The following is a 27,706-nucleotide window of genomic DNA, read 5'->3' as shown; positions in this document are numbered from 1 at the left end:
CCGGCTGGCAAATTACCCAAATTCGGGGAGTTTTGAGAAACGTATGGGGCCTGAAAAAATCCTTGATTGTACTAAGCACCACCGCGTCCCCACTAGAAGACTTATTTTTCTTAAGAGAGTCGGTTGGGGCCTTGAAAGGAATTAAGAAGAGTGTTGAAAGTGCGAGCGCCGAAGCTCCGGACGCGAGGGGCGGGGCGTGCGCGGGACAAAGGGAAGCGAGGCCGGAGCTGCGGGCGTTTTTACTGCCCGCGGGTGAGTGTTTCCGACTGGGCTCGACTGGGTCGGGAGGGTGGTGAGGCGTGGGGTCCCGGCTTGGCCCGACCCCGAGTCCCTGGGGGTTGCTGGGGTTCGGGCTTGGCCGCGGCGCCAGAGCCGGGGGCCAGTTGCGGCCTCTCTGAGGCCTAGCGGAGCGAGGGTGGGGAGGGAGTGCCATCTGAGGCTCCTCCTGGGCGGCCAGATGTGCCCCTTCCACTAACCCCGCGGAATTGGTAAGAGCACCTCTGCATACTCCTCTTTAGTAGAGTCGCTGGGAAAGTGCATCCTTCACACAAACCTAAAGGAAACGACCTCAGAGGAAGCCCTTGTGGCAAGCCAAGCCCGTGGTCCTCACCCCCGGGAAGGTGGTTTCCCCTCGGTTCAGGCAGCGACCTGAGGACTCGTGGTGTGGCTTAGAGTGAAGAGCGAAAGCTCGGAAACAGTTTGACCTGGGTTTGAAACCCAACTCTGGCACTTCCCTGGCTATGTGTCTTTAGACAAGTTACTTATACTCGCCGAGACTCCCTTTTTTCTCTGTAAAATGGGAATAGCAGTACACATCTCGTTGGTAGTTGTGACTGTTAAACCAGATGGTGTAAGTAGTAAGCCTGTCCCGTATAAGGCAGTCAACAGATACTTTAGGATTTTATGCCAGCCACCGGGCATGCATCCGGTGGTGGACAAATGTACAAGGTCGCTCTTGGCATTTATAGTATAGCAGAGGAGATCAGTAATTTTAAAGTATTAGCAATAAAGTGTGACATATCAGGGAGCTTGTGGCAGTTATTGTCAGGGCTCCCCCCAGCAAGGCCTAGTGGATGTTGACAGCCTACCTGAACTTGAGCAGGAAGGAAATCTGCACCAGACTCTGGTTTCTTGCCTGTTCCTTAAGGAGAGAGGGAGAGACCCAGGTTGGGCCATTGAGAAAATAAACGATTTCGTTCTGCGCCAGGCCTCTTATTCATAATGCTCCAGGAATTCCCTTAAAATGCAAAACAGAAGCAAAAAAATCATGTTTGTTTCACATAATGTTGGATGAAAGTACTCCAGTAGTCATAAAAGTTATTTGCCTTATTTCTAAAAATGAATGTTTGTCTCTTTGTACACACAGTGTGTGATGTATATTGAGGTGAGGAACAAGCTCACCTGTGTATGGTCATGTGGTGAGCTAGTAATACTAGGACAAAAGTTAGTAAGAATTGAGCTAGAAAAAAAGAAGAATTGAGCTAGGTACAGGGACCACAATAATAAATTAAATGGTCCCTGTTTCTAAGCAGCACACAATATACCCACATTAACAGGTATAATACGATAGCATAGATCTGTGTAAATTGGTTAGGAGTACAGATGAGGAAGGAATTAATTCCGCACAGGTAATTTGTCAAGGTATATTTTGAAATGTATCCATTGAGGAGATATATTTTGAAATGGGCTGAGAAGGGTAATAAGAGTTTTTCAGGTAGACTCTCAAAATTTATTCCCAGCAGTTATAAAGCTGTTTACCTCTATAAGAGAATGTAAAGTTCACTGTCAAACCAATTACCTTTTGCACTGTCTCCAGGAATAAAATGCTGCTCCATTTTAGTAGAAGTTGTTATCCTAAAAGGAAGGCAGAGCTGCGGCTGATCAGGGAGCTGTCAGTATCTGGTAGGCCTTGTTGAGGTAGGCCCTGACAGTACATCACATTCTACTGTCACTGTATTTTTATCAGTCTGATTAAATGTTTACATGGCATCAGCAAAACGTTTTCCATACAAGGGGTGGCTCAGTATCAAAAAAAAAAAACGAAAAAACTTGCAAGTACATGTCTAATTTTACTTTTTAATATCCCCAGTAATTTGTTTTAGTCATTTAATTCGGATCAACCAAATGACCTAAAGAACTAGTAAAATATTAAAAAGGCTGGATTACTAGACGACAATGTACTTTTACTAAGAAATACCAATTAAACTACCCTATTCTTTAGGAAAACATTCTCTCATGCTTGCTGAGTTTTGATTATTTTTCTTTATTTTTCTTTTTTTTATTTTAGTGTCTCAGATTCATTCTTAAGGAACTGAGAACTTAATCTTCCAAAATGTCAAGTAAGTTTCATTTTTTATATTTATCAATCTATATTAATAAGAGACTAATGCCCTAGCAAATGGGAATTCCAAAATACTCTCATTTTTTTTTTCTTCAAAACAGGACCATTGGTAGTTTTGTTGCATAGTATTATATCTCAGTTGTTTACAAGAAGTTATTTATTTTCTTTCAAACAGAAAGACCATCTTATGCCCCACCTCCCACCCCAGCTCCTGCAACAGTAAGTTTTAATTTTCTTGTTAATGTAATAGCCAAGTCTGGCCTTGATACAAAAACCCAGATGTCTTCCAGTGACAGTCACTCAGTCATCACAGCAACAGGATGAAAAATTCAGCTAAAAAACAGCACTTCCTACTAAATAAAATAACTCTGCATCTTACCTTGAACCAACCCCAACATTTAAAGAAACATACTACTGAAATGCCAACCTCCTATGCTCAGTTCTTTTTTTAATTGGGAATAAGTGACAGGTTTAACATTTCTTTCTTGTTAATCTCTATTAAGAGTCTTGAAAGTTAATATGAAATGAATGCTCGTTCTGGCATTTATTATTTTTAAGCCTAACCTTCAACTGGTTACGTTTTTCTCTCCTTGTCTGTATATAATTTTCATGTTAAATCAAACAATAAAGCTTCCAGTTCTATAATAACTTATTGTAAATCTTTATTTTCAAGCTGTTCAAGTAAGGATTTCATTATCTGTGGGTCAGATCCTGCCATTTCACTTTACTCCATAAGTAATGTTTTATTGGATTGAGAATTGATATGTTTCAAAGTGCCTAAATGATAGTAGTGAACTAGTTTTTTTCACCCAGCAAGCTCTGGCCCAGCTTGGTCAGCATGTAAAATAATTGTCCAATCCACAAAACAGTTTTAACAGTAACCATTCAGGCCTTGCTGAAATGGATTTCTTGTTGTTTTTTAATTTAAAAACAAAAACAAAACACTGTTAACATTGACCATATCCTACAAAAATTCTTTAAAGCTGTTAGCCCTCCTTCCATACTCCCTACCCCTAGATTTCTGGCTAGTTTACTAATTAGGTCCTTGTGTAATTTTGTTTTCTCCACTAGATAAACTAGTTTTACTTACTAACCCTCAGATGTATGTTTTAGTTATGTTTATCAACAATTTATTTTTCCATAGTAAGATGCTTTTAAAAAGAGATACTGTATCACATCTTCTCAGCTCAATTTATATAACATACAGTTTCTAAAGTTACTTCTGGTAGATCTTAAAGTCCTGTGTTTGGTTTGTTTCCTTTCTTAAATCAAAGAACATTTCTTATGACCATCTCCTTGGCACTCTGCTAATGGCTATACAGGTGGAGTTGAACAATTGAGATTCCTGACCTCAAAGAGCTAACCATGTACTTCATTTTTGGAAATGGTATAATTGTAATATTTTAGTTTCGATTTTTTTTTAGTTCCCTTATTTTCTTACATTACCACCTCATAATGTTGAATAGTGATTATCGTTGCTTATGCAACTTTGAAGGTGTCATTTTGACGCAAATACTGCCTCTGACAGCATATAATATCTTGAAAACAGACTTGATTTTTTGAGATAATAAAAATAGCTCAGAAATTAACCCTATGACTTCTTAAATGTAGAAAGGGATATTTTTACCTTTCTTTAGTCATACTTCTGTACCATTATAATCTCACATTTACACATAAACTACAGAAGACTAGGGGTTAGGACATCCAACAGAATGGATATTAAATGAGTTATCCTCCTTTCTTTTTTTTCCATTTCTTCTGCCACCACCATCACCACCTCCACCCACCACTACCACCCAAATGTACCACTCCAAGTAATATAAACTTCTTTTGTGCCTTTGATACTTCATCTGTGTTTTGCCTACTTATGTATGCTTGATTTGCGTCTTCTATAACTACATAGACTAGAAATTGATCAGTAGTTTTCTTCTAAAGAATATCAAATGTATTATCTGCTTGACTGTCTTTCTTTTGGACACTAAGGCTATGTGCAGTGGCATGTTTTAGAAAATTGTGTTTATAATAGCTACAGTTTAGTTGGGATGTGTTAAGTTTATTATACAATTCAGCATTGGTATTGTCAATTGCATGTTAAAATGAAATTACTGTCACTTGTTTTGATTGAGGTTCATTAGATAAAATACCTTACTTTTGGTCTCTCTTTGCTACATCCTTTTTATGCATCATACCTTGATTCTCACGAGCATTGGATGTCATTTTATTAATCACGAAGGGCACTGCTATATAAGAGCCCATTTGTGATCACATCAACACATAATTTACAAAAGCCAAGAATTCTGTTGCTCCAACGAGCAGTTGTGGTTTGAAAGAGCTAGGGCTGTCAGGAAACTAGATGAGAAAAGAAAGTTCAAGTCTGTCTACTAGAAAAGTAGTTCACGTTAAAACTAAATGCAGAAATTGTTCATGATTGACCTGTGGAAGATGGATCAAAGAAGAGATGGAAGAGAAAGCCTATGAAAGAATGGATTAAAAAGATCAGACAGTACCCCCAGAATGAAATCCATGCATTTCTTACAAGTCTTTGTTTTGAAATCATGTATGTGACATCCATTGAATCCCACGTATGTTCTTTTCTATTGACAACTTCTGACTTCCTGATTTGAATCTCTTCTCATTTCTCACACTGTATAAAATGATTTAAAGCTGTCTTTGAAAGTGATTCATTTCTTGTTTTTGTTTTTGGTAGATAATACATTGGCGGCATTCACATAACTGTCAAATAAATCATGTTTTGTTTTGCATGTAAAGTGTTCTCAGACTCCTAGCTTATCACATTTCAAGCTTTCCTATCTCAGACATATATCGCTAAGTTGTTATTTCATACTGTTGACCATAAAGTAACCCTGAATGTTTGAGACACTTCGGTGTATTGCTTATCCCAAAAAGCAAGCACACATATTCACAATCACACGAACACCACTGGCCCCTGCACAGAGACAGAAAGAGAGGGAAAAAAAAAAAAACACACACACACAGACTGGTTTTCACTGAAAGAAAAAGAACAGTTACAACACATCATTGCTTGTTTAAAATCAGGTTGCTTTTGCATGCCATATGCAGATCATTTTTCATTTCTGTGTTTTCCTCGTTTGAGCTCATTTCTCATTCGTGTTTTTGTCTCATTTGTTTCCATCAGCAAATGCCCAGCACACCAGGGTTTGTGGGATACAATCCATACAGTCATCTCGCCTACAACAACTACAGGCTGGGAGGGAACCCGGGCACCAACAGCCGGGTCACGGTAGGAGAATCAACTATTACAGCATCCAGCAAACAACTGGAATTGACCAGAAATGCCTTCAGAGTTAGGTCCTTTGAATCATCAGGACAGCCATTTAAAAAAAAAAAAAAAAATTTAACCTGGCTTTTAGACTATTTTAAATATTCATTGTACAATCTTACACTGAAAAATGAAAAAATAGTGAGATCTGGATATGTATATAGAAGAAAAGAATTTATTCTGTTTGGTGGTTGGTAGAGATAAAGCCTTGGGCACTTAATGCTAATACTATATGTAGACAAACCTAGAATTTCCTATGGTTAAGATGCCCTTTTTGAGATGAAGAGTATCTTTCATTTAAGATAATTGGCATTAGGCTCAAGACCTTAGTTTCTTAATAAAGGCTGGGCTTACAGGCCTAGCTGCCCTACCAGTTTGAACTGCTGCACATAATTATTTGTCTTTTGGATTTAACAGTTGACCTAACTGAGATTCATTTCTCTCTAATTAAAAAGATTTTAATGTCACTTCAACGAATTGCAGAACAAAAGTTGAATGAAATTAATTTGAATGATCAGACTGTAGATATCTACAGCTAGAAGTGTGTTTATAATCCATAGGAAAAAGAATATAATTTCTGAAACTTAGGATGTTTCACTTAAGTGATCAGCCTAAGATACCAAAATTGGATGATGTAACTCAGACTTTCTATTTTATTTTATTTATTTGTATTTATTTATTTTTTTAAAGAAAGAATTGGAGAATTCTATTGAAGCCAAATTTGAGGATTATAACCTGGGAAGAACATCTCAGAAAGCTCTGAGAATTGTTCCTCCCGTTAGAAGACTTTTTATTTTACAGCATCTTAAAGTCCATTTAAGGAAGTTTAGGTACCAAAGAAACAAATAACTGTCAAAATGATTTACCAAAAATAAATAATAAATCCAAAAGCCAAATACCTACATACATTGGAATGTGGTATTGGTGAGAATTTATACAACCCAGAATGGCTGTAAACTTTTTAATACCTGGTTTTTGTTTGCTGTATTCATAAGTAGTTCAATTAGTGTGACTTCAAAAAAGCCCTCTCACCCTGTAGTCAAGCTAGAGCAGAAAGCTTGTACCTATCAAACTATATGTCTATCTTGGTAAGCATATTGCTTAGCTTGATAGGTTTTGTTTGTCTAAATTTTCATTGTTTCTGCATAATTTGTACCTCATAAGCATATCAAGTTTTATGTGCCATGCATATTTCATGGTATCTGAAAAGAATTCTGACAAAGTGTATGAATGTATGCATTTCACAATGCATACAATTTTTATGTGCATCGGTACTTGTTTTTCCCTGGCCTGAATGTGTTTCACAAGTGTAACGGGTCACAAAGTTATCAAACGGTAAAGAACATTTTAATTTAAACAAGGAGTAGAATCGATTTTGGACCATTCATGTTAATACAGAAAATTATTCATGGGCAGTAAACAAAAGAATGATTACATTTCAATAGCTCTATACAGTCAGCTCTTGATTATCTATGTTAATGAAAAGAAATGGTGGTTACTGTAATATTAGAATCATTTGTATTTCAGTTTCTGTAAGCATTTTGTTCTTAACTTGGATGTATCTGTGGGATTCTTTGTTAACAAAGTGAGATCATTCAGTGGAGACTTACTAGGAGTAGGAAAGTGCAGTTCCTGTCCTGGGGCCTCGGCAAGTTGTCTGTTTCTCCCCATTCTTTCTTTCAGGTGTTAGAACCCAGTATTTGGGGGTAGGCACTAGCTTTAGGCTAGATTAGTATAGGAGGGCTGTTGAGCATGGAAACATTGATCTTCTGGTTCTTTATGGTTGTTTTCTTTGTATTATTGTTCTCTCAACACCAGAATGAAGTGTAATCAAAGTTCTCTCTAGACTTAACTTGAAGAGCCTAGAAAATGTGGAGGCTTTTAGCCTGTGTTAATCCTAGCCCCTTCAACTTCTAGTGACCTCTCAGGTCATTGAATCATTCTCTATGAAAATTAGTTATGCCTAAAGTTTTATACTACTATATATGTATAACTTAAACTCTGTTAGGACTCAGGAGATCTGATTTTGACCTTTATAAAAGTGTTACTTTAAGATGACCTCACCTGTGTGTTTTTTTGGGGGGGGGGGCTCCTCTTTGGCATTACTGTCTGCAAATCGCCTTAAGTCATTGATTTGAAGGAATGATTCGGTGACACCCTATGAATAGCTTCTTGTAGAGTCCACAGAACATCTGGTTTTCCCGATGACTCCAGTACCCTCGAATGGTTTTCAGACAATAAACATTTTATATAGAGCATGTTGAAACCTTTTGGAGTGCTTATGGTAGCTATGATATGGAATTCACTTCTGGTCAGTTCTTCATCAGATGATGATTAACATTCTCAAGTACAGGTGTGAAGACAGATTAAGACAAAATGTTGAAAGTAGCTCATTTCTCTGCTTTAATGGAAATTCCATCCCCGAAGAAAACCTTAGATAAGATCCTACCAGAGAAACAGCTGTAAAATGGGAATAAACAACAAAAATCTCTGAGTAGCCAGAATTTCACAAAATCATGGGCTTTATTCATAGGAGATTCCCAGGACCTTACTCTATTGTAAGCACAGTTTTAACAAGCATAGTTAGTTGTTTTCCCTCAACTCATTGCCGGTTGGAAAGAGGGACAGTTGCTGCTAGAGGTAGGTTTCCTGATAGCAGCAAGGAAAGGAACCACTAAAAAAGGAGACATGCCCTCCAAAAGCATAACCACCAGGCCATTTAATAAAGGGGCCAGCAGATTTCATACCTCAAACTAGAGGATCATAGCAAAGCAGTGGTTATAATTGTGTTCAGTGCAGACTGCTTCTTTTTTCTTTTTTAAAGAATAATGTTTGAGAAATTGTAGAAAGATATCTGTTTGAGATGGTTAATAAATCAGGGGTGTTTAGTGATATAAACCTTTAATATCTTGAAAACCAGCTAGAATTTAACTATGTTGTTATTGTTTGGGGTTTGGTTTTGGTTTCCTTGTATTTGTAAATTGGTCAGTGTAATGAAAATACGACCTCAACATGTTCCTTTGGGAGAAAAGAAGAGAAATAAGCAAATTCATTGTTATAAAATACAGTTCTTTGAAAAATATCAAAGAGCAAATATTACTGTAATTTGTTTTTAAAGTTTTAATTTCACATATTAAAGCACAGACATTTTAGAATTCTTTACCTCTTTTTTTAAAAATTGTTAACAGTGGTCTACCAACTTCAATTATTGGCACAATTCCAACTTTATTTGTAACCCACTTCATGCAATTCTGAAGGTTTGTGTTGGATATAAGTTGGAAGTGCTCTCTAATAACTTTATGAAGAATCAGACTTTTATGTGTTTCTTGCTCTGAACTCATGACATAAGGTTAGCTTTGTAGAAATACCCCCCCCCCACCCCAGAGAACTCCTACAGCCCTGAGACAGATCTCCTAGAGGCTGTTCATACCACCACTGTTGACAGTTTCCATCCCCCATGGCTCACTTCACCCCGTTGCCCACTGCTAGCTAAAAACAGAGTCTATCTACATGAGCATCAGCATGAGGTGTGCTAAGAATACGTGGGAGGAGTGGAAAGAAGGGGAATACTGCTTCAGAGGAGAAATACGTTCTGATAAGTTCACGTGTGGAGAAGCAGAGAGGAAGCAGAGTTAACTGACAAGTATGGAGGGAGGGAGGGAGACGCTCCTCACAGGAAGAAGGAGCACTGTTGGAAAGTGGTGGAAGCAGGTACCAACACACTATTCCCGGAGCCCTTGCATGAAAAATAAGGTTGATTGGGGGTCTCAGCCCAGAATGGAGGGGTTTCCCTCCGGTTTTACCACAACAGCAACATCAGGGCAAGGGAACAAAATGGCACCTTAGTTTTCTTGCGCGAATTTGCTGATTCCTGTCTCTTGGTCATTAGAGTGAAGCCAGCTCTTCTTCCCCCCAGCCTGGAAAGGAGGTTCAGTATCAGGAGTCTCCCAGAAATTTGGGAGAAACAAATGTGATTCAGCCATCATTGATTCTGGGTCCTTGATCAAATGCAGCCGTGCGTGTAGAGCTGAGGGTAGGTTCAGCCCCAGCGCTCCCTCGTTGCAGGTGTGGGGGTGCCCACTGGGAGCTATCTGGTATCTTGCCTAGATTTCGCTTTTAGAAAGAGCTGATCTCTCCTCTTTCTTTCCCTTTTTTCCTTCTCTCACCCACTTTCTTCTTTACCTTTTTAAAAACTATTTTTCAGTCTCCTCGCCTCCTGTTCTTCTGTTTTCCTTTCCCTTTCTTTCTGTGTCTTCCTCACAAAACCAGCATTTTTTAAAAATTAAATGGAGTTTCTTGATATAAGGTCTCAAAAGTAACTTAATCAGGCCCTGTTTCTGCCATTTCTCTGTTCCTGGTAAACTTGTTCACTCCTCCACTGTGATTAGGAATAAAAAAAGGAATGACTTCAGTTCACACTTCCTGATCTCCTTTATTAAAAAAAGACACTAGATATGGGCGTAGAACCTTCAGAAAAGTAAAATCTCTAGTCATAATAAAGGAGCTACGAAGGGTTTTTTCGTTTTCCATTTTTGAACCTAGGAATTAGGGTTTGCGGTGGTGGCGGTTGTTCGTGTGGAGGTGCGTTCCAGATATGGTGCAAATAGTAAATAGTCCCCTGTAGGCAGTATGAGGTGTGGTAAGTGCTGAACAAGTTCAGCTTCCGGTGAGGTAATCAAGTGTTGACTGTATGTGTAATGGTAAATTAAGTAAAATAAAAGGGTGCCAGGTAATGTCCTAAACGTGGGACATCTGATATATAACCATATATTTTCGATGTAATGAATTATTGTGTAATATTTTATTCTTACAGCCAGGTTGTCAAAGCAGTGGCAATAAACTGCTAAGTAACGTATTAAAAAATTATGTGCCTAAAGTTATTTTCTTTATTTTCTTCTGATGTGAACATTTCTGAATTTGCAGTGATAGCTATTTTCAGTGGAGAAAATATAAGAATCTTGTATCCATGGACGAGTAGAAGAAAGGCGCATTAGCATTTTTTAAGGGACTCTCTTTTCAGTTTGCTGGTGAACTTCTTGCAATTGAGTAATGAATGTATTTAACTCTTTCCTAGGCGTCCTCTGGTATTACGATTCCAAAACCCCCAAAGCCACCAGATAAGCCGCTGATGCCCTACATGCGGTACAGCAGAAAGGTAGGTGCTCAGGAGCCAGAAAGGAGTGAGGACTGCCGTCTTTGCTCTTGGCTTTATGTCAGGTTTCAGATTGGCTTAGCCAGCTTTTTTGTGCATAGTCAGAGGAAAAGATACAGAATTGCAGTTTTTAAAGAAATTAGTTCTGATTTCCGAATTCCAGAACTAAAATCCAACAAGAACATGATTAAATAAACAGTTAAAATACTTAAAGCAGAGTTACGTAGCCGATGTTACTTATGTAGTCTTTTGGAGACTATTTAATGACATAAGAAACACGTTTAGTGAAAAAAGGAATGCAAGACTACATGTACTAGTATCTTAGTTTTATAAAAATAATAGCAAATACATGTTAGTTTGAATTTTAAAAAAGCCTAGAAGACAATGGTTATCTCTAAACAATAAGCTTATGGTAATTTTTATTTTCTTCATACTTCCTTGAATTTTTCCTCTTTTTTTTTTTGGTGATGAACCTCCATTACTCTTTTTTTGTTTTTTTTTTGTTTTGTTTTTTTTAACATCTTTATTGGAGTATAATTGCTTTACAATGTTGTGTTAGTTTCTGCTGTATAACAAAGTGAATCAGCTATATGTATACATATATCCCCATATCCCCTCCCTCTTGCATCTCCCTCCCACTCTCCCTATCCCACCCCTCTAGGTGGTCACAAAGCATCAAGCTGATCTCCCTGTGCTATGCTGCTGCTTCCCACTAGCTATCTGTTTTACATTTGGTAGTGTATATATTCAGTGCTACTCTCTCACTTCGTCCCGGCTTACCTTTACCCTTCCCCGTTCCTCAAGTCCATTCTCTATGTGTGCGTCTTTATTCCTGTCCTGCCCCTAGGTTCATGAGAACCTTTTTTTTTTAAGATTCCATATATATGTGTTAGCATAAGGTATTTGTTTTTCTCTTTCTGACTTAGATCACTCCGTATGACAGACTCTAGGTCCATCCACCTCACTACAAATAACTCAGTTTCGTTTCTTTTTATGGCTGAGTAATATTCCATTGTATATATGTGCCACAGCTTCTTTATCCATTCATCTGTCGATGGGCACTTAAGTTGCTTCCATGTCCTGGCTGTTGTAAATAGTGCTGGAATGAACATTGGGGTACATGACTCTTTGAATTATGGTTTTTTCAGGGTATATGTCCAGTAGAGGGATTGCTGGGTCATATGGTATGAACCTCCATTACTCTTAAAATAACAAGTATAACTGTTATCTTTATTAAAGACAAGAGCATTTATTGATTTTCACCACTATTTAGAAATTTTAAAATTTTTGGTCAGAGTTATTATACATGTATTTGACAATATGGTGTATTGTATTATGCAGAGTAACCACATTCCTCCTAAACTCTCGTGAATTTTTAGAAAGACATAAGACTATGTTATTGCGTTAGCTCATCATAAGTGTCTGCAGTGATTGGAGATATCTGAGATCTGCCTTAAAGTAACCTGACAGAGGACCCGATAATTATTGCAGCAGGCTGAAGAGAACACGGGGATTTGACACTATTGCCGCTGCCTTTGTTGATGATTGAAGGTTTCTATATTAAAAAGTATTTTTAAAGGTCTTTATTTTTTAGGCATCAGTACTGAAATCTCAACTGTTTGTCCTTTTCAAGGTCTGGGACCAAGTAAAGGCTTCCAACCCTGACCTAAAGTTGTGGGAGATTGGCAAGATTATTGGTGGCATGTGGCGAGATCTCACTGATGAAGAAAAACAAGAATATTTAAATGAATACGAAGCAGAAAAGGTAGAATGGGACTATGGAGATGGGTACAATAGAAAATTCATGAACACTTGCCTTATTATTTATAAAAGAAACATAAGATCTAATCAGACAGCTGAGTCATTGTCTGCCTGGGTCAAGTCACTTAATTTCTCTAAGACTTCAGATCCCTTGTGTATAAAAAAAAAGGAGATCATTATCATGTCTTTTGATATTCAAATGAGGTAATATAAGTATTCATTGTAACCTGCAAAATGTCAATTCTAAAACTGAAAACATTTGAATTTCAGATAGAGTACAATGAATCTATGAAGGCCTATCATAATTCCCCCGCGTACCTTGCTTACATAAATGCAAAAAGTCGTGCAGAAGCTGCTTTAGAGGAAGAAAGTCGACAGAGACAGTCTCGCATGGAGAAAGGAGAACCTTACATGAGCATTCAGCCTGCTGAAGATCCAGATGGTAAAAAAAAAAAAAAAAAAAAATAGCGGGGCTTTGTTTATGCTTTCTCTGAGAATTAAAATATGAGAAATCTCTTAAGTTTTATTTCCTATTCTAAATGGAAACAAAGCATAATATAGTGCCATTTCAATATTTTGAATAATTTGAATAATTATTTTGATTAATATTTGTATGTGAACTTCCCAAAGATAAAGAAACACCCTTTTTAGTGTAGAAGATAGCAAAAACTACCTATCGTTTATCAAAATCTTTGTACTCAGAATGCATGGAAGGTTTTTTAGTCACAATCAGAATTTTACCTCAACTGCTTTTAAAAAGTTGAATGCCTTCAAGTTATATTCTACTTTCTTATTGGTTCCCTAAATTGGCTGAGTTAAAGGCTCTTAAGGGAGAAAGTTAATGAGTGGGAAGAGGCATTATGAACTTTCTTTTCTAGTTAATTCAGAAATCCAGCTAGAATTTATAAAATACAACTCATGATGACACTTAGGAGGGTGCACACCTACAAACTTTATACACGCGCACAACCCCGCACACAGAGCAGAGCTTCCTAGTTGGCATTCCGTGAAGAGTTTGCAGGTATGCTTTTGTACCTCTGGTTGGTTCTCTGTAACCATGCAGGGTCTGAAGCTGCAAGGAGCTTCAGAGCTAGCCACCTCCAGCTGTGAGTATACTCATCCACATAGCAAGCATGCTATACAAATAATATTTTCTTCGTGTACTGCCATGATGTGGAAAAGGTTGGAAGCTCTAGCTACAAGCAACAAAAACATCTAGAAAATAATTTAAGATCCCATTTTAAAGAAGTAGTAGTAACAAAGAAAAAGCTTGTAAGACCTTAAAGAAGAGACCTTTAAGAAAGGAAGCAGTAATACCACCTAAAGACATGAATAAACTGATATACTTAAAAGGAGAGAAAAACAAAAATGAGTTTTTAAAAGAAAGGACTGGGATATTGACAAATATTCTCATATATACAAAATATAATAATATGGAAAATAGGGAATAGAAACAATATAGCATGTTAAGCAGAATCATCAGTGCTAAAGACACAGTAGTGTAAGCAAACTTTAGTTGCTCAAATTGGATAATTAGTGCAAGAAAATATACAGAACTAAAAAAAATAGAAGATCCAGTCTATAAATAATTGGAAGGATGGGGGTCAGTAATAATCGGAAACAAAAGCTAGCAACATAGAAGACGTAAGTAGAAATCAGTTGAAGTTTTCACAGGTGAAACGTAACAGCAGGAACACTGAGAAGGACTGAAAGAGCTTCACTTAGGAACAGTCTTCAAAGAGAGTCCTTTTCTCTGTTTCTCAGACTTCTGCCCATTATGTTTTTTAAGTTTAAAATAGGATATTAGAGCTGCTAGTAAGAAAGGATGGAAATAGTTAAGATACCAGGGTAAGAATGGCTTTAGACCTTGGACCTTATCCCTCAGAACTGAGTAGAAAGAGGAAGACTTGGGAGGTGGAAATGTACATAAAACCAAGAGAAAGGCAGCACATCCACGAGTACAACAACTGCTCACTTTAACAAAGAAGACCTACAAGGCCTACAAAGCATACGTAGTTATCCACACAAGACAGTGAAAGTCTTTTTTAACTGACATTTTAGAAAGAGAATATTCATGAAATAAAGTAAATACCTGGTGATTAGAAAATATAAACCTACCCCCCCCCAAAAAAAAAAAAAAAAAAAAAACAACTAAAGTGCAAAGAAAGACAGGCCCAGATTTTTAAGAATATTTCCCCTACCAGTCCAGTTCGTAGCAGTGGTGTTTCTGGTAATAAGAGTTTTAGGAACTACTTAAGCACCAAAATTAAGGGACGTGCTAAACTGACATAGCAGCACAATTTGAGCCTTTGTAGCAGTTTCCTAAAGTGTGGTCCCCCACCTCTGACGGCACACTAAGATGGTTAGTTGGTTCAGAGAGGAACTTTTGTTTTAATGTGTATTGCTTAAGAGGAAGCTTTTTTTTTTTAAGTTGATTTAAATAAAAATATTAAGTAAATAATGGCACAGGTTGTTAGCAGATACGTCAAAAACTGGTAGTGATAGAGCAAAGGTAATAGCTATTAAGAATAAGCTTGTAAACCAGATCCATACTATATGCATATGCACTTGAGTGGAAGAAAACAGCATGTAATATACCTTCATACACTGACAACAAATGTATATGTGTGTAAATTGATAAAAATTAAAAGTGAAATTTAGAATTAAATGTTTTTAAGGCTTTAGTGGTATTTTAATCTTATAAAATATGTATGCCCATCTGGGAAACTGAATATTGCTAGAGATAATGTTTTCTCTGCAGTGGGCATTTTCCTTACTTCAAAGTGCTACAGTGACAAAGACACCACCCAGTTCCTATGTATCATCAGTTGTAAAAGCCTTAAATTACTACCCCAAAAGTGAGACATTTGGCAAAATCTGTTTTGCTGTCAGTGCAGCCTTCATGTTGATTTCCAGGCCAAAGACACATGGTTGTATTTCATTTGTGTTTCAGGCAAATCTTCCCAGATGCACATCATAACTTAAAGATTTATTTTAGATTTTGTTAAACCAGTGAGGGCCATGACTCCTTGGTAACTAAGTGTTAACGTTGTTGCACTCTCCTGATGATGGTAGTTGGTGACCTAACTTCCAGGTCCTTTTGTTCATTCCAGATTATGATGATGGCTTTTCAATGAAGCATACAGCTACCGCCCGTTTCCAGAGAAACCACCGCCTCATCAGTGAAATCCTTAGTGAGAGTGTGGTGCCAGACGTTCGGTCTGTCGTCACAACAGCTAGAATGCAGGTCCTCAAACGACAGGTCCAGTCCTTAATGGTTCATCAGGTAGAGTCACAAAACATTTTATTATGCCACAGGTGCCAGGTGACCTGATCCTATACCATGCATGTGTGCCTGTTAAATATTTATGTTCAGTCTGACCTGTTCCTGATTCAGGGAAGAGGCTGGAGGGAGTAGACCTTTCCCAGAGATTTAATAAGTTTGTCATTAAAACTGTAACGTAGAGCCTTTTGACAGAAAGCATATCCGTTAAGAATTTTGAGACATCCTGTCAGCTCTTACTGATGTACTAAATATTTTTTTTCCAAAAAATCGCTGAGGCCTGAAACAGTATTCTCCAACATATACTTATTAATCAGTCATTCCCTCTATGCTGCATTTTACATTTTAAAAATCTTAGCTATACATTATGTAATAAATAAATTAAAAATTCAAAACATTTATCACACTATGAGAATGTGTGGACCATTAAAAAAAAAGGAGACATTTTCTGTGTTTGACATTTGCTTTAGAGAAAATAGTTCAGTAGTAACAAAACCTGATCTTATGTTTTACAGCGAAAACTAGAAGCTGAACTTCTTCAGATAGAGGAGCGACACCAAGAAAAGAAGAGGAAATTCCTGGAAAGCACAGATTCATTTAACAATGAACTGAAAAGGGTACACATTTAATGTGTTAACTATACTTTTATCACTGTGTCTGTTACTTTTTTTTTTCCCTCTTTCTTTTTTCCAAAATAGTGTTTTCATGGAACGTTGTTCACTTTGAAACAGGGTTAACTTTGCTATAACTGGCAAGGTCTTTGCTTTATGGAATGATTTCCATTTTCTGTCAGAGTTGCAATAGGTTTGAAATATCATATAGTACACACATACGTACTAGGCCTTAGACTCTAGAACCCTCTGAGGGTTTCATTTAAACTCTCATGCAGTTGTGAAGTATTTTCATTTCATTGCAGTTTATTCATCAAATGTCTCCATTAGCTGTAGTTCACAGTTTGCACTTTGTATGAAAACAAGTAAATCTAGTGTTTGGCCACCTGAAATATAAAATGGAAGCTTTGAGTATCATCCAGAACTTTCAGCATTGTCTCACCAGCTGTTCTGTAATACTTGATGTTATGTGGCATGCTAGGGCAACTTTCCTGTAGACACAAGAGCTTCAGAGAGGACATGGAAACCATGTTTTTTTCTGCCGTATAAATGTATATAGTTCTTAGCCAAGAAAACCCGCTTTTAAAACAATTTCTCTGGTTCAGAGATTGTAAGAAAAGAACATTACTAAGAGAGTTTTTTGGGTTCTGTTTTCTGACTGCTAGTTGTGTGGTTTGAAAGTAGAAGTGGATATGGAAAAAATTGCAGCTGAAATTGCACAGGCCGAGGAACAGGCTCGCAAAAGGCAGGAGGAAAGGGAGAAAGAGGCAGCAGAGCAAGCTGAGCGCAGCCAGAGCAGTATTGTTCCTGAGGAGGAGCCAGCAGCTAATAAGACCGAAGAAAAGAAAGAAGACGAGAGCATTCCGATGGAGACAGGTAACCTTTCAGTTGATATCGAAGTAAATGTCGAGGGTTTTTACAGCTGTCTTTAGTTCTGCTTTTCCTTTCTCAGTGCTTTTCAGAAGTCACTCTGTTGATCTTGCCTCTTGAATTATTCTCCATATGACCTACCCATTTCTTTCAAAACCTTAATCTCTTATAGTAGAGTCCACTGAAAATGTTGGTATTGGTACAAAACAGCAGTGGTGTGTTGTCTTTAGTCTTGCTGTGTGAGGTCTTGGTTGTTTGCCCAGATTGAGTCATGTCGTTTCCTGGGAATATAAAGTATAATGGTTTAATGGTTAAGGATACTGGCCTGGGAGTCAGACAGATCTGGGTCTAATACTGCTTCACCATTTGCTAGTGCTGTGACTTTGGGTAAGTTATTTAATTTCAGTTTCCTCATTTGCAAGTATTCTAGAACCTGCCTCTGAGAGTGAGTTCCCAAGGATAAATGTACATAAAATCATCATTACTGCACTTGACATGATATTGGCTCTCAGTATTTTAACGTTTATTGCTAAAATTGTTTAAACAAGATGTGGTCATTGCTCTTAAGATCAGTGTCGTCTCTGGTGTCCTAGAACGGGGTTAGGCAAATAAAACCTGCAGGCCAAATCCTGCCTGCCACCTGCTTTTGTAAATAAAGTTTTGTTGGAACCGTTTATTTACGTATTGTCTGTGGCTGCTTTGGGGCTACAACAGTATAGTTGAGTAGTTGCAACTGAGACTACCTGGCCCACAAAACCTGAAATATTTACTATCTAGCCTTTATAGAAAGCATTTGTTGACCCCATCCTGGAACAATGCATACTTCTACTGATTTTCCTGATTAAAAGCATTCCTCAAGGAAAACAGTAACACAGCTTACATGAAGTACTGATTAAATCGATTATTGCTTGAAATTTTGAGATCACTCTACTTTCTGGCACTGTTTTGACCCTGCCCAGTGCACTGTGTAATAAACAACTGAGCTGAAAGTATGGGAAACACAATCAAAGTCTCCCTGGACCATCACTACAAGAAGTGAGAAGGACCATAGTCATACTTGGTGCTCAACTGACAACTTCTGATTTGACATCTGGAAAACATTAAGTAGAATATAGTATCTTTACCAGATATTTCTACAGAATGTGATTCAACAGATTAACATTTCAGATAGTCAGATTTTAAGTTTTATTATCTGAACCTTTCTCTGTTTTGTGTGAACATGTTTTTTTATCTTAACAGATTTGGAACGTGAACACATTTTGTGGTTAAAACAAGAGCTTGAGAATTAGAGCATGGTTCTTTGGCTCATTTTGCAGCTAGAATACTCAGCCTTGCCTCTGTTTTGTCATCTATGAATGAGCATGCCTAGGTCTTTACTCAGATTTCATCCTTCTAGCTGAAGGAAAAAAACTGAAGAAAATATTTCTGAAGACTATTAGAGCAATAACAGAAAACAGCCCAGCGTGACTTGTAACAAAGTACTTTAAATATCAGCCTTATACCATTTCCATACCTGCTTTCTCACGCATTAAATCCAAGCAGTTCACAACAGCACTGTCCAATAGAAATGAAATATAAGTCACTGTGTAATTATAAATTTTCTACTACTAACATTTTTTAAATGAAATCTTTTTTTTTTTTTTTTTTTTTTTTTTTTTGCGGTACGTGGGCCTCTCACTGTTGTGGCCTCTCCCATTGCGGAGCACAGGCTCCGGACGCGCAGGCTCAGTGGCCATGGCTCACGGGCCTAGCCGCTCCACGGCATGTGGGATCTTCCCGGACTGGGGCACAAACCCGTGTCCCCTGCATCAGCAGGTGGACTCTCAACCACTGCACCACCAGGGAAGCCCAATGAAATCTTTTAAGTGAAATTAATTTTAATAAGTCTTCAAAATCCGGTGTGTATTTTTAGAGTTAGAGCACATCAAAATTTGGAAGCTAAATTTTCAGCAGAAATACTTGATCTGTATTTAGATTTCAAAATTTACAGTTAAAAAGTAGATTGTTTCCAAATCCCAAATTGTTTTAAACATGCTGAAAGTTCTTTCCTCGGTCACACGTGCTCATATCAAGTGCTTAGTAGCCATATGTGGTGAGTGGCTGCCTTATCATCGGATGCTGCAGCTCTGGACTGTCAGCATAATTAGAAGAGGGAATTTTTGTATTGGAACTAACAGTGACAAATGTGTGATTACAGAGGAGACACACCTTGAAGAAACGACGGAAAGCCAACAGAATGGTGAAGAAGGCACGTCTACTCCTGAGGACAAGGAGAGTGGGCAGGAGGGGGTGGACAGTCTGGCAGAGGAAGGGACCAGTGATAGTAACACTGGCTCAGAGAGCAACAGTGCAACCGTGGAGGAAGCTTCAACAGACCCGGCACCAGAAGACGGGAAAAAAGAATAAATGTTGCCTTGTTTTATGTGTCCTAAATACTTTTTTAAATGAAAAAATGTTTTTTGAGTTTTAATGGTGTTATGTGGTTTGTGTATTAATTTTTTTCTTGTCCATATCACACCACCAAAGGCTTTTGGACCATTTAGCATCATGAGCTGAATGGCACAGTCACCTTTCTTAAGCGGGAAGAAGATGGTTCTTTTCTTTGGATCTTGTTTCTAGCCCTCAACTGTTGAAAGCCTCAGAATTTAAATTAATTGAGAAAATGCCCACCTCTTTTAGAGAATTATCCTTTGATGCTGCAGAATCTACTCTTACAAATGCCTTCCTACAGCTCACTTGGGTGCTTACCAAAGCCATAGCTTTAAACCTTCCCAGTCCCCATCAACAGCTTCCTGAAGGGCCCCTTTCCTGTTTACTTCCACAGAGAGTAGGTTCTTGAAAACATAGTCGTGTGAGTTCACTTACCCTTTTTTTATTTTGAATCAATGTCAGATACCAAGAGTTGTGTTAAGGTGTTTAGTGTACCTGCAGCCACACTTGGATTGTATTGATCCAGAAATAGTCTTCATAGTTACTGGCTTATGAAATAGTCATTAAAGTGAACATGACACATATACATTTATCTATACTGCCTTTTGTTATAATTAATATTGGATATGTTCTGGTGAATTCATCCCTATTGTACAGGGGGGGAAAATAACTTTTTTACCAAGTTTTCCAAAGACAGAATAGATCACAAAGCTGAAGGAATTGAATATTCTTGCAATGGAGGAAGTAACTTCAAAATGATTAGCCCATTCTAGAAGAAAAACAGCTGGGAATTAAGTTCATCCACTGGAAATTGTTTTACAATAATCAAAACATTTAAAACCTCAAGGCTCAGGATCCCATAGATCAGAGCCTACCTTTTTGATAAACTCTTAGTAAAGTCTTAGAGACCAGAAGCAAGATAGTTTGTGACACATATGCATTCCAAAAACTAGAATAGATTTTTACTGAATAGTGGTATAACTGGTGGTATATGTTTCTTAAAGGTCCAAATGTAATAAAAAAAAATGGAAAAAAGAGTCTCAGTGTTTTTAATGCAGTAAATATTTTTATGCAACACAAGCTTGTAACTTCATTATTGTAATGTAGTGACAGTAGGGAGTGGCCTCTCACGGCTGTTACGAATATGCCTCTTCAGATAAGGCCCTGTCTCACCCAACTATGTAAACTGCTGTAAGTAGTAAGTTCATGTGTACAAGACACTTGTGAAAATTAGTTTCCTCACATTATAGTCATGTCACATACGGTCTTTGACTCCAAAAGTAATAAGTTTCTACGTACACATATGAGAAACTTTTTTTACATTGAAAAAAAAATATGGCCAAGTGAATAAAGGTAAGCCCTGTGCTTACATGTAGATAACTTCTCTATATGGACAAAACTTCATTTACAGTGAATTTACTGCTACTGAGCTCACGGCACGCAGTGACTGACTCCACTCCGTTCAGCCTCCTGAGAGAGGAGGAAAGGAAACAAAGTTGGGCGGAAACACCCCTTGGTACCTGTTTTTCTTAAAAATACATGGAATGTTTCTTTCTGAATCAAAAACTATCAGTTCTGGGTGTAGGGTGTCATAGGGCTAAGAACTTCAGCCATCTCACCCCCAACAAACTGGATATCCTTTTTAGTACATTGTCAAAACTGGGTAAAGAAGTTGTTAATATGGGTGGAAAAGAGTACCAGATCAAGATGTCACGTTACTACCCTGGTACTGAAGTCTCTTAAGAGGATGGAAGTGGTTCTTTTGCTGAGCTGGAGATGGCACAGGAAAAACAAGTATATCTAGACCAAGCCTGCCCATACGATGCTACAGCAACGGATCGAAACTTAAGATGGGATTTGGCAGCTTTCCACTCAGGGCGGGAAAATTGAATTAAAATACCTTCTTGTCAGAGTGATACCATAGAAACCACCAATGTTTGAGTTGTTTCCTAGTTTCTTTGAGAATGTGGCATATAGTCAAGGTCTTTGTTTTCCATATCCCTGTAGGCACTGGGCATGTCACTTAAACTCTCTGAGCCTGTTTCAACCGTAAAATAGATTGAACTACTTTCAGTCCCCTTACTTCTCCACATAGCCACGATTTTTAATGCATCTGTTTTGAGTATGAATGTGTAAAGTTTGAGGGCTTACATTTTTATTAATTTTTAACAACAAATGGAAGAGAGGGGAATCCCCGACAGTCCCCCAGTTTTCTTACAGATTTTCAAATGTCATATCTTTCCCCATTTGTCGACAAGCATGTCTTTTATGTGGCTCTCCTACAGTACATGAGAATTTTGTATTTGTAAAGCAGAGCTTTCAGGAAAAGTCACCAAGAGCAAGCTCATTTTAACATGAGACTATGAACGTCCTGTGGAAAAGATACAATACTCGATTCACTATATTTGAAAGAGAATCCGGAGTTTAAATCCCTCCACATTTTTAGTTTTGATGCTTCCCATTTAGAGACTAGTTTGGGGTTTTAAACAATTGGTGCTGACTGTGAAACTCCTGTTGCCTGCCATTACATTGAAGCTGTGTTCTCGTGAACAGGCAATGAAGCTGGGATTATACTGCATTAAATCTTCACTTCAGAAATCATTGCCCTCCACCCCCAAGCACTACCACACACGGCCTCCCCGCCTGGTTTCAACAAGGGCAGGAGTTTATCTGGCTGTTTTTCAATGCTAGGCAAACCTTGCTGGAAGAGCAACAACTGCCTTCTTAATGATTTGCACATTAGAGGGCTTAGTGTCTTTACAAATGAAAAATCCACTGGGCAATATCGAGCTGAAAGGAACGCGGAGCCTTTTTAGAAGATATCATACTGGATTATCATCTGGCTTGTGGTGATAATGTTTCTTTGATCAATATGGTAGGGGAAATTCTAGGTTTAGTCGAAAATGTCTACAAGTCTTAGTAATCATAGAACTGTTTATAAACAGTAGTAGGTTAACTATATGAAATTGCCTATGTAAGTTTTTAGTCTACAAGATGACAATTTCACCTGGTTCAACCTAATAATTCTGCATTTTATTATAGTCCAAGTTATAAGCCCTTAATAGCAGTTTTCTGAGTGTGAAATGATGGAACTTTGGACTTTCCAGATTGATTGATACACTTCTCTAAAAATTACTGATTATTGTTAAACAAAACCCTGATTAACATGCAAATCCTAAACTATCAATTATTTAACAGCTTGATTTTTAAAATATATCCCAGTAAACAGTTAAGATAGCTGGCTTATGTTCACATGTTTTCTCATTTAGCACCAAAAATATATAATTGTTTTGCATGTATTCAAGAGTGTTATGTGGGGGGGGGGGTGAAGTTTTTGTTTGTTTTTTTTTTTGCGGTACGCGGGCCTCTCACTGTTGTGGCCTCTCCCGTTGCGGAGCACAGGCTCCGGACGCGCAGGCTCAGTGGCCATGGCTCACGGGCCCAGCTGCTCCGCAGCATGTGGGATCTTCCCGGACCGGGGCACGAACCCGTGTTCCCTGCATGACAGGCGGACTCTCAACCACTGCGCCACCAGGGAAGCCCTGATTATTTTTTACATAGAACTGAGACCGTAACTGCAGATAATGACCCCCTATAATGAGCCATTTGAAAGGCAGGAAAGGCCACCTCAGAGTCCTTGACATTCAGAAGTGGCAAGGACCTTGGGTCAGCCACCTCATGTACCCATCAGCCCTTGGATAAGAGCATTTCCTTCCCCATGTCCCCTAGGGTTGTCACCTAAAATTAACACCTCTAGTCTTGGGGAGCCCATCCTCTCTTAAGACAGCTCACTCCTAGAATTAACGAAAAGTATTTCCTCTCATTCAGCTAAAATCTGTCTTTCCATGATCTCACCCTCCTGGTTCTGCTTCTACACCTTAAAGTCAAATAGAATAAATATAATCCTCTTCCAAACGAAAGACCTCTGAATATTTCTTTTTTTTTCTCCCTAAATAACTGAATAAGCATATGATCCTATGGATTTCTTAAGATAGTTGAGTCTAGATGACTTATGACATTTTTTTTCCTGAGTCTTTTCAAATGATTAGCAACACATCTGTGGACAACTGTGTTTGAGAGGTAGCACTGGTTTCAATGAATAATCTGAAGCAAAGAGAAAATAAATCTGCAAAAAAAAAAAAAGAAAGAAAAAATGAAGTGAATGCATGTGATAACACTTTTAGGCATCTATTCATGTTGATAGGTTAATTTCTTTTTTGGTTCTTATTTCCCTTTTTGTTTTTTTAAATTATTTTTTATTGAAGTATAGTTGATTTATAATATCGTGTTAGTTTCAGATGGACAACTCAGCGATTCAGTTATACAAAAATACCTCTGAGTATTTCAAGACAGCTGCCCCTTGAGATCCTGCCATAGAACACAATTTCTCTCTTCCAATATCTCTCTTGATAGACTGGGGGGTAAAGGACTACCCCTTTTCTATTGTTGAGGTCTAGACCACCGGAAAGTATCAATGTTTTCTCTAACAGCGTGAAATCCCAGTCCTCCAGAATGTGCTGCACTTAATCAAGGCACAGCATCTCTAGACCTCAGAATCCACCTAACTATAACAAGGAAGGTGGTTCTGTGATGATCTCATGGTCTTAGCCAGTACGAAAGTTTTATAACTGTGTGATATAGGCAAACCCTATAAAATGAGTGTTAGTATTTTCATATGTAGCAAAATGGGGAGCAGGCAGATTCGGTTCATCACACAGCGCTTCTCAAGGCACAATCATTTGCATACCACCGCCACAATTGTTACCATTTCTGGGTACCACCTGAACTACGATTACTTAACAGCTTTCTTTGAATCAACTTACTTATTCTACTTTAATAATTTATTTTAAAAGGAAACTTTATATCAGCATAAATGCAAAACCATTGTCTTTTGTCATAAAAATATATTTAAACATAGATATTTTACCAGTTATGTTTATTCTTAAATACATAGTATTTTAAAGAACATTATTTAAAAGGTCTGCAGACCATCTAAAATCAGCTGAAGGGGGCTTCCCTGGTGGCGCAGTGGTTGAGAGTCTGCCTACCGATGCAGGGGACACAGGTTTGTGCCCCGGTCCGGGAAGATCCCACATGCCGCGGAGCGGCTGGGCCCGTGAGCCATGGCCGCTGAGCCTGCGCGTCCGGAGCCTGTGCTCAGCAATGGGAGAGGCCACAACAGTGAGAGGCCCGCGTACTGCAAAATAATAATAATAATAATAATAAAATCAGCTGAAGGACCCCACATAGTAGTCTGGATAAAGCTCTTTGGGGCAGACTGCACTAAAGGGAAGCTGTATTTCCCTTATATTCCCTGGAGTGTCAGGAACTTGGTCTTCTTAGAAACTATCCCTGGGTCAACAGCAGCTTATAACTCAAGAGCAAATTAGTGAAAGTCATTTCCATGATCACCTAATAATAATAAAAGCCAACATTTGTTGAGCACTTACTATATATGCCCATGTGGTTTTCATACTTTTGAGTCTTATTTTCTAATCCCTGAAGTCAATATGAGAGTCGATCACTTTACCAGTGAAATCTATATTTACAATCTTGGGCTCAATCAACTCCTACAAATATTTTTTTTTTGGAGAACAAAACTAGCCTCAGGCTGTAGACCAAGGTAGTAAATGATATGGAAATTGAAGATTTGTCCTAAGGATTTCATCACTGTGGATCAATAATGCAAAAGACTCAAGACAAAAGAATATACTTCGAGATCAGTATTCTTATAATGGGAGATGTACATGTAAAAATTATTCCCACTTGAATCCTCACCCCCTTTTCCTCCAGAACTCTCCATACCACCAAAATGAAAAAACACAGACACAGATTTAAAACAAATGAGTTATAAACTTTTCCATGATACGAGTTATTATACTGTATACAGAACTGCCCTCACATCTGATAGGGTGTGTTATGTTTGCATTTTACCCCTGTTGTGGTTTCCTGTCAACCTGTGAGCCTTGGGGAACCTTCTAGAAGACCTCCCCGGTTGACTCTCAGAATTTCAGCAAGTACCAACCTCAGATGGCTGTTATGCAGAGTTCCTGACTCTCTGAGCTTTGCTTGCCTCTTCCAGTGTGGGTGCTTTGGATGGGTCTTCCTCCTCCTCAGAAAACACTCCACATTTCCTGGGATATTAGCTTTAAAATCAAATGTCAGTCACAGTCTAGGTGGACATTTCTGAAATTAATGGGGATTAGAATATCCCCAGGGAGGCTGCTGGGCCCCACCCACGCCTACTGAATTAAAGTCTACCAGGGCAGAGCCTAGGAATCCAGCACATCGAAGTTTTGAGAACCAGCAATTTGGTTTAATCCCCTCATTTTCCAAAAGGGGAAACTGAGGCCCAAGAGAAGTGAATGACTCACCTAAGATCCAACTGTCTCAGAGGCAGGACAAGAATTGTTCTTCGCAGCTTTTTCTGGGAGAGCAGATCCTCAAGAGAGTCAAAAACCCATTCCAGCCCAGTTGGACTGGATTTTACCAAGAGTTTGACATCTTCACCGTGTGGTACTTTTTCATGTTTCCCATTATGCCAGTTTACTTAGACCTCAAGTGGCTGCACCATTAGTTGTCTTATCATTGCCAGTGTCATCAGAAATCCAAAACCAGTTGTAACCAGTACCCAGGAACCTAGAGTTTGATATGTTCTTCAAAAGTAAAACTTGTAAAATCCAACCTAGCCAGACTCCTAAAATCCAGCCTATAAAGGATGAAATTAGGCATGGCAGAGAGGCAGTGGGGAGGGGTGGTTTAGAACACAAGCCTTCATGCAGTTCTGGGTTCAAGTATTTTGCCCAATACCTGGTATATAGTAAACACTCAATAAAAGTTAGCTGGTGTTCTGTTGATGATGATGTTGATGGCAATGATGACGATGATAATTCAAGATAGAGTACCTGGGACTTCCCCTGATGGTGCAGTGGTTAAGAATCCGTGTGCCAATGCAGGGAACATGGGTTCCATCCCTGGTCCGGGAAGATCCCACATGCCACAGAGCAACTAAGCCCGTGCACCACAACTACTGAGCCTGAGTGCCACAATTACTGAAGCCCGTGCGCCTAGAGCCCGTGCTCCACACAAGAGAAGCCACCGCAATGAGAAGACCGCGCACCGCGAAGAAGAGTGACCCCGACTCGCGGCAACTAGAGAAAGCCCATGCACAGCAATGAAGACCCAATGCAGCCAAAAATAAATTAATTAATTAATTGATTTTAAAAAAAGATAGAGTACCTGAGCAAACTTGGAAACACCCAAACCCATTTGATGAGTGTGTCTAAATACAAATAAAGTCATAACTTAATTGACTGAAATATGATTCTAGCTGAGCAGTATTGGGTTAACAGACTAGGCAGTCAGCTTGGAGTTAAGAAAAAAGGAGCCACTCAAATTGCTGAACACCTACCAGGCGCCAGGCTCAGAGCTGGGTGCTTCAGACACATCATCTCGTGTATCCCTGACAGCAGTCTAATGAGGGATACTAGGATATACTACTTTATCATCCTAATTTTAAAGATGGAGAAACTGAGGTTCAGAGAAATTAAATACCTTGTCCAAGATCACACAATTAATTTATGGTGGAGACAGGATTCCCACCCAGATCTGTCTGACTCCACTACTATGGGTAATAGATAAAATTCCACCCGTGAAATACAAACTCAAATAGCTGCCAACTGACCTCCTCCCTTCTGCAACTCTTTAAAAGCACCTAACTCCTCCAGTTCTTAAAATGATGTTTTAAGAAGGAGAAAGGATTAGAAGCAAATAACTTCTCTTTCTAGAACAGTATAGACCAGTATCCTAGAGTCATTTCCCAGATATTTGTGTAGAGGGAAACATCCACACGAATGACATTCCAAGTCATAAACAGCAGCTCTGTGTGTTTAACCCATTTTGTCGGTATTTTCAGCCAGGCCCTCCTTACAAAACAGTTCTTACAGCATAACTAATG

At 38.5% G+C, this 27,706-nt stretch overlaps 1 protein-coding gene across 1 annotated transcript; it reads left to right on the top strand.

Moving 5' to 3' along the window:
• The first annotated feature begins 199 nt into the window (after nucleotides 1–199).
• SMARCE1 (SWI/SNF related BAF chromatin remodeling complex subunit E1) lies at nucleotides 200–19,789 on the top strand. Its single transcript, XM_079724533.1, has 11 exons — nucleotides 200–252; nucleotides 2,288–2,339; nucleotides 2,517–2,560; nucleotides 5,499–5,603; nucleotides 10,717–10,797; nucleotides 12,428–12,559; nucleotides 12,826–12,997; nucleotides 15,669–15,841; nucleotides 16,354–16,455; nucleotides 17,115–17,325; nucleotides 19,517–19,789. The coding sequence occupies exons 2-11, from the start codon at nucleotides 2,333–2,335 to the stop codon at nucleotides 19,723–19,725; spliced, it is 1,236 nt and encodes a 411-aa protein (XP_079580659.1). The 5' UTR covers nucleotides 200–252; nucleotides 2,288–2,332; the 3' UTR covers nucleotides 19,726–19,789.
• Nucleotides 19,790–27,706: the final 7,917 nt, after the last annotated feature.

Source organism: Hyperoodon ampullatus (assembly GCF_949752795.1).
Source record: "Hyperoodon ampullatus genome assembly, chromosome: 19".
Lineage (NCBI taxonomy): Eukaryota > Metazoa > Chordata > Mammalia > Artiodactyla > Ziphiidae > Hyperoodon > Hyperoodon ampullatus.
Note: the sequence above shows the minus strand (reverse complement) of the source record. Positions and strands in the feature narration are given on the sequence as shown.

Coding starts and splice junctions, on each gene's coding strand:
- SMARCE1 (XM_079724533.1), top strand. Junction 2,561..5,498: donor CCACCCCAGCTCCTGCAACA/GTAAGTTTTAAT, acceptor TGTTTCCATCAG/CAAATGCCCAGCACACCAGG. Junction 15,842..16,353: donor AGTCCTTAATGGTTCATCAG/GTAGAGTCACAA, acceptor TATGTTTTACAG/CGAAAACTAGAAGCTGAACT.